Source organism: Meles meles, chromosome 11, assembly GCF_922984935.1.
Source record: "Meles meles chromosome 11, mMelMel3.1 paternal haplotype, whole genome shotgun sequence".
In the NCBI taxonomy this organism is placed as follows: domain Eukaryota; kingdom Metazoa; phylum Chordata; class Mammalia; order Carnivora; family Mustelidae; genus Meles; species Meles meles.
This window is the reverse complement of record NC_060076.1, coordinates 37,502,274-37,508,062: the sequence shown is the minus strand read 5'-3', so window position 1 is coordinate 37,508,062 and position 5,789 is coordinate 37,502,274. Positions and strand designations below refer to the sequence as shown.

At 46.7% G+C, this 5,789-nt stretch overlaps 1 protein-coding gene across 1 annotated transcript; it reads right to left on the bottom strand.

The window, feature by feature from the left end:
* Positions 1-1,092: 1,092 nt before the first annotated feature.
* Positions 1,093-2,261, bottom strand: CCL21 (C-C motif chemokine ligand 21). The gene is made up of 4 exons (XM_046023264.1): positions 2,110-2,261; positions 1,895-2,015; positions 1,625-1,807; positions 1,093-1,532 (listed from the first exon to the last, which is right to left on the bottom strand). Exons 1-4 carry the CDS (start codon positions 2,174-2,176, stop codon positions 1,490-1,492), a joined length of 414 nt encoding a protein of 137 aa, XP_045879220.1. The 5' UTR covers positions 2,177-2,261; the 3' UTR covers positions 1,093-1,489.
* Between the last annotated feature and the right edge of the window lie 3,528 nt (positions 2,262-5,789).

Sequence of the window (5,789 nt, the reverse complement as noted above, 5' to 3'; positions counted from 1 at the left end):
AGGAGAGCTAGGCTGAGTCCGTGTTTTCACTGGTTGCAGGAGGAGCAAACAGCAAGTACTTAATGACTTCACGATAAGTAGTAAATGAGATGGCGTGCTCAGGCTCCCACCGAAGGAAAACCTGGTGGGGCAGTCACCTCTAGCTTCTTGCTCCTCCAGGATCTATTTCCTTCTTTCTCACATGTCCTGGCTCACCTGATGGTCGTCCCTCTCCCTATATAGGAGTGAAGGAGGGAATAAGAGGATCTCTGCTCTAGGGAGAGATAGAGAAGACCCAGGCAAGAGTCTTTCTTGCTCAGGACACTGATTTACATCTGAATTCTGGGGTTCTAAATCACTGCCAGAGGTTAAAGGGGCTTGGTGTCCAGAGGTTATAGGGGCTTGGTGTCCAGAGGTTAAAGGGGCTAAAGGACCCTAGGGGAGAAAAGAAGGGAAGGGGAGGAGGCTTTCCCAACTGGAAGGGAGCTGAGGGAGTCAAGAAGCCCAGATAGGGATAGAGAAGCCCACAGCCCTATTAAACAAAGAGGGACCCAACTTCACTGATTAGGGCAGAAGGGAATCTTCTTGGATGTTTGGGAAGAGATGGGGCTCTGAAGGTTCCCAGGGCTGGAACTGTGCTATAGGGTAGGGTTTAGTAGGGTTTAGTAGAACTTGAGTTTGCCCTTATTACAGGTCTCCCTCCTGGGGACCCTTCCAAAGAAGGACTTGGGAGTTCACATTCAGAAGGCCCAGGGAAAGTGGAGTCAGTCCCAGGTAGAGCTAGGAAAAGATCTGGAGGTCACTCCTGGAGTGAGAGAATGCTGGATAGAATCAGGAAAGGGTTTTTTTCAAGGTCTCAGAGGCTTGCCGAGCCTTTGGGGATATGTGCTATGGGGTCCAACGTCTCTTATCAATAGGGATTTCTCAGAGACCAGGGACAGCCCAGGTCCCTTCTACTGCCAGGGTACCTGGAGGGCAAAGAAACTCTTGGACTAGGTGAGAAAATAGGATTTTCCAGGTTTAGCTCTTGGCTGGGACCCCAGAGTGTGTGACCCCACCCTGTAGCAACGCTGCTTCCCCAAGGACACAAACACACAGTAACAGATATTTGGGTGGGAGGCTGGAACAGTTTTTTATTTTTAGGTAGAAATCATGTTTACAAGGAAGCAGTAGGGTGCAGCGGGAGCAGGGTCAGGTCCAGAGGGTCCTGGGTGACCTTTCCTTAGAGGGGACAGTCCTGCTGTCTCCTCTCACGCTTTCTGGGAGATTCTCCCTCCTCTGTGTTTCTGGGCCTGGCTTGGTGTGGGCAACTCAGCCATGCAGGGTAGGGCAGGGGTTATAGAAGGGATGGTTGAAGCAGGAGAAGGGGTGAGGCAAGGCCAGCATGAGGTGGTTGCTCTGGGGCCCCTGAGCAAGGGGACCCCATCCTTTCTCCTAGCCCACTTCTTGCTCCTTGGATCGGGGCTCCAAGCCCTGGTGAGGTTTGGGGGCCTCCTGGGCTCTAGGCTGGTCACTGGGCTGTGGACCTTTTTGGGGTCTGTGGCGGTTCAGTCCTGGGAGGGCAGAAGAGGGGAGGGGCTTGAGGGGCTGAGCGAGGCTCCCCCTCACTCCCTCTTCCCCACCCCCGTCCCTTTAGCTTCCTCACCTCTTACAGCCTTTGGAGCTCTTTCCCTTCTTGCCAGACTTAGGAGTCCCTTTGTCCTTCTTACAGCCCTGGACTTGTTTCTGTGGGGCTGGCGGCTGGTCCAGACGCTGCATCAGCTGCTGCACCCAAGTCTCTTTAGGGTCTGCACACAGCTCTGGTTGAGAGCGCTTCCGAGGTGAGAACCTGGGGGTTGGGCATTAGCAAGCCTGTCCCAGTCTAGCCCACCACGACCTCCCACTCAGTGGCACCCACCTTCTTGCATTCACTCACAGGATAGCCGGGATGGGGCAGCCCAAGCTTGGCTCCTGCTTCCGGTAGCTGCGGACAACCCGGGCGGGAATCTTCCTTAGGCTGTACTTGAGGCAACAGTCCTGGGCCCCTCCATCACTGCCTGCAGAGTGGGGTTTACAGGGAGCCAGGGCTTCTTGTAGGCTCCCACCCCGGCCTACCCTTGTCCCCATCCTTGGCAACTCCCTCCTTGGTACCTTGGGTCCAGGGGATGCAGAAAGCCAGGACTAGGACAAGAAGGCTCGGAGTCAGTGACTGAGCCATGGCTGCGGTGGAGGGTGAGGGCGAGGCCAGAGTGGTGCGCGAGGTGGACAGCTGCAAGTTGGGGGTCCGTGTGTCAGCTCGCACTGGTCTGTTGCCTATTTATGCAGGCAGTCACTTTCACTTCCTCCATCCCCAGTCACTCTGTCCAGGCAAGAATAGGGATCTCCCTCCTTTTCCTTCCTGAAAGGCAGATCCTGTCCTGGCACTCAGCCTCACTAGTATGCGGAAACAAAAACTGCACACGGCTCATTGAGGTCCTAAGCCTCCTGAGTCTTTCCCCTCAATATCAGGTGAATCTGTCAGGCCCTCTTTCTACCTTTGACCACTGTCTTGGTGCAGGCCTCACCATCTCTCCCCTGGAATGTTCCCCAAGAAGACTGCCTCTTCACTGCATTCCAGGTTCCATACTCTCCCCATCCTTCAGCAGGCTGAGGACTGTTCCTAAAATGCACATCTGATTACTGGATTGTAAGAGTTCTTTCTATGTTCTGGATAATAGACCTTTATCAGATATATGATTTACATATATTTCCTCCCATTCTGTGGGTTTTCACTCTCTTGATAGTGTCCTTTAATATACAGAATTTTAAAATGTTGATGAAGTCCAACTTACCTATTTATTTTTCTGTTGCCTGTGCTTTTGGTGTCATATTTTTTAAAAAGATTTTATTTATTTACTTGACAGAGAGAGAGATCACAAGTAGGCAGAGAGGCAGGCAGAGGAAGGGAGAAGCAGAGTCCCTGCCGAGCAGAGAGCCTGATGCAGGCCTTGATTCCAGGACCCCGAGATCATGACCTAAGCTGAAGGCAGAGGCTTAACCCACTGAGCCACCCAGGTGCTCTGGTGTCATATTTTAAGAAACCATTGCCAATCCAAGGCCATGAAGATTTCCACTTGTTTTCCCCCCAGCTTTATTGAGGTATAACTGAAAAGTACAAATTTGTGTTTATTTTAAGCATTATAATGTGATGATTTTGTATAGGTATACATTGTAAAATAATTACCACAATCAAGTTAATTAACAACTCCATCACTTCACATAGTGACTTTTTTCTTTTTTTGTGGTGAGAATGTTTAAGATATACTTTCTTAGCAAATTTCAAGTGTATAATATAGTATTATTAACTAAAGTGACCATGTTGTACATTCATTCCTTAGAACTTATTCATCTTCTAACAAAGTTTGTACCCTTTGACCAACATTTCCCATATTCTCTCTCTGCCCCGAACTCCTGGCAACCACCACTTGTTTCTGTGTGTTTGAATTTTTTTTTAAAATTTGACAGACAGAGATCACAAGCAGTCAGAGAGAGAGAAGGAAGCAGGCTCCCTGCTGAGCAGAGAGCCCGATGCAGGGCTTGATCCCAGGACGCTGGGATCATGACCTGAGCCGAAGGCAGAGGTGTTAACCCACTGAGCCACCCAGGCGCCCCTGAATTTTTTTTTAATTGCACATATAAGTGATACTGTGTAGTATTTCTGTTTATCTGTCTGGCTTATTTCACTTAGTAAAAGGATATCTAGGTTCATCCATGTTGTCTCAAAGTGCAGTTTCTTTCTTTTTTAATGGCTGAATAATATTCCGTTGTACGTATGTACCACATCTTCTTTATCCATTCATCCATCAATAGACACTTAAGTTGTTTCCATGTCTTGGCTATTGTGGACAATGATACAATGAACAAGGGAGGACAAATATCCTTTGGATATGTACCCAAAAGAGGGATTGCTGGATCATACAATAATTCTATTTTTAATTATTTGAGGAATATCTATACTGTTTTTCATAATGGATGTACCAATTTACATTCCCATCAATAAGGTACAGGGTTCCCTTTTCTCCACATCATCTCCAACATTTGTTATCTCTTGTCTTTCTTTATAATTTATTTATTTGTGGGGCACCTGGGTGGCTCAGTGGGTTAAAGCCTCTGCCTTCGACTCAAGTCATGATCCCAGAGTCCTGGGATGGAGCCCCGCGTCCGGCTCTCTGCTCTGCAGGGAGCCTGCTTTCTCCTCTCTCTCTGCCTTCCTCTCTGCCTACTTGTGATTTCTCGCTGTCAAATAAAAAAAAAAGATACATTTATAATTTATTTATTTGAGAGAGAAAGAGAAAGAGAGCACAAGAGCACAAGTATGAGCATGAGCCGGGTGAGGGGGTTGGGGGTGAGAAGGCGAGGACCAGAGTGAGAGGGGTGAGGGGCAGAGGGAGAGAGAGAGGTAGAAGCAGACTCCTTTTCATGCAGGGCTAGATCCTAGAACCCTGAGATCAGGATCTGAGCAGAAGACCAATGTTTAACCAACTGAGCCACCTAGGCACCCCACTCTTGTCTTTTTGATACTAGGTATTCTAACAGGAATGAGGTGATATGTCACTGTGGTTTTTTGTTTGCATTTCTCTGGTGACTCTCCACACCTCCTTGCCCAGTGTGGAGCCTGATGCCGAAATCAAGAGTTGGATCCTTAACTGACTGAGCTGCTCAGGTGCCTGGATTAGTATAGCACTTTACTATAGTTTGAAATCAGGAAGTATGATGCTTCCAGCTTAGTCTTTCTTTTTCAAGATTCTGGCTATTTGGTGTCTTTTGTGGTTCAATATGAATTTTACATTTTCTTTTTTATATTTCTGTGAAAGAATGCCATTGGGATTTTGATAAGATTGCTTTGAATCTGTAGCTCACTTTAAGTAGTATGGACCTTTTAACACTATTAATGTTCCAATCAAAGCACACAGGATATCTTTCCATTTATTTTTGTCTCCTCTTCAATTTCTTTCATCAGTCTCTTATATTTTGCTGTGCAAAAGCCTTCTAGTCTGACGTAATCCCATTTGTTTATTTTAGCTTTTGTTGTCCTTGCCCAAGGAGATTGCCCCCCCCAAAATATATTACTAAGACTGATGTTGAAGAGTTTACTGTCCAGGTTTTCTTCTAAGAGTTTTATGGTTTCAGATTTTATAATCAAGTCAGACTCAGTAATTTTGATTGCCTTATCTTCAAGTATCTGATCCTTCCTTCTACCTTCTCAACTTTTGTTGAATTCTGCCAGCGAATTTTTTCACTTAAGTTATTGTATTTTTGGCTTGGGGCACCTGGATGGCTCAGTTATTTAAGCATCTGACTCTGGGTTTTGGCTCAGATCATAATCTTAGGGTCCTGAGATCAAGCCTTGCATTGGACTCTGTGCTCACTCTTCCTCTCCCTTTGCCTTGCCCCCCCCCCCTCTCTCTCTCAAATACATAAAGTCTTTAAAAATTAAATTATTGCTTTTTTGGTTCTAGAGTTTTTGTTTGGTTCATTTTTAAAAAAGATTATTTATTTATTTATTTGACAGACAGAGATCATAAGTAGCCAGAGAGGCAGGCAGAGAGAGAGAGGAGGAAGCAGCCTCCCCGCGGAGCAGAGAGCCCAGTGTGGGGCTCGATCCCAGGACTCTGGGATCATGGCCTGAGCTGAAGGCAGAGGCTTTAACCCACTGAGCCACCCAGGTGCCCCTGTTTGGTTCATTTTTAATAATTTGTACCTCTTTATTGATAGTCTCTTCTTGTTCATACATCATTTTTGAGATTTCCCTTACTTTTTTGCCCATGGTCTCCTTCAGATCTTTGAACATA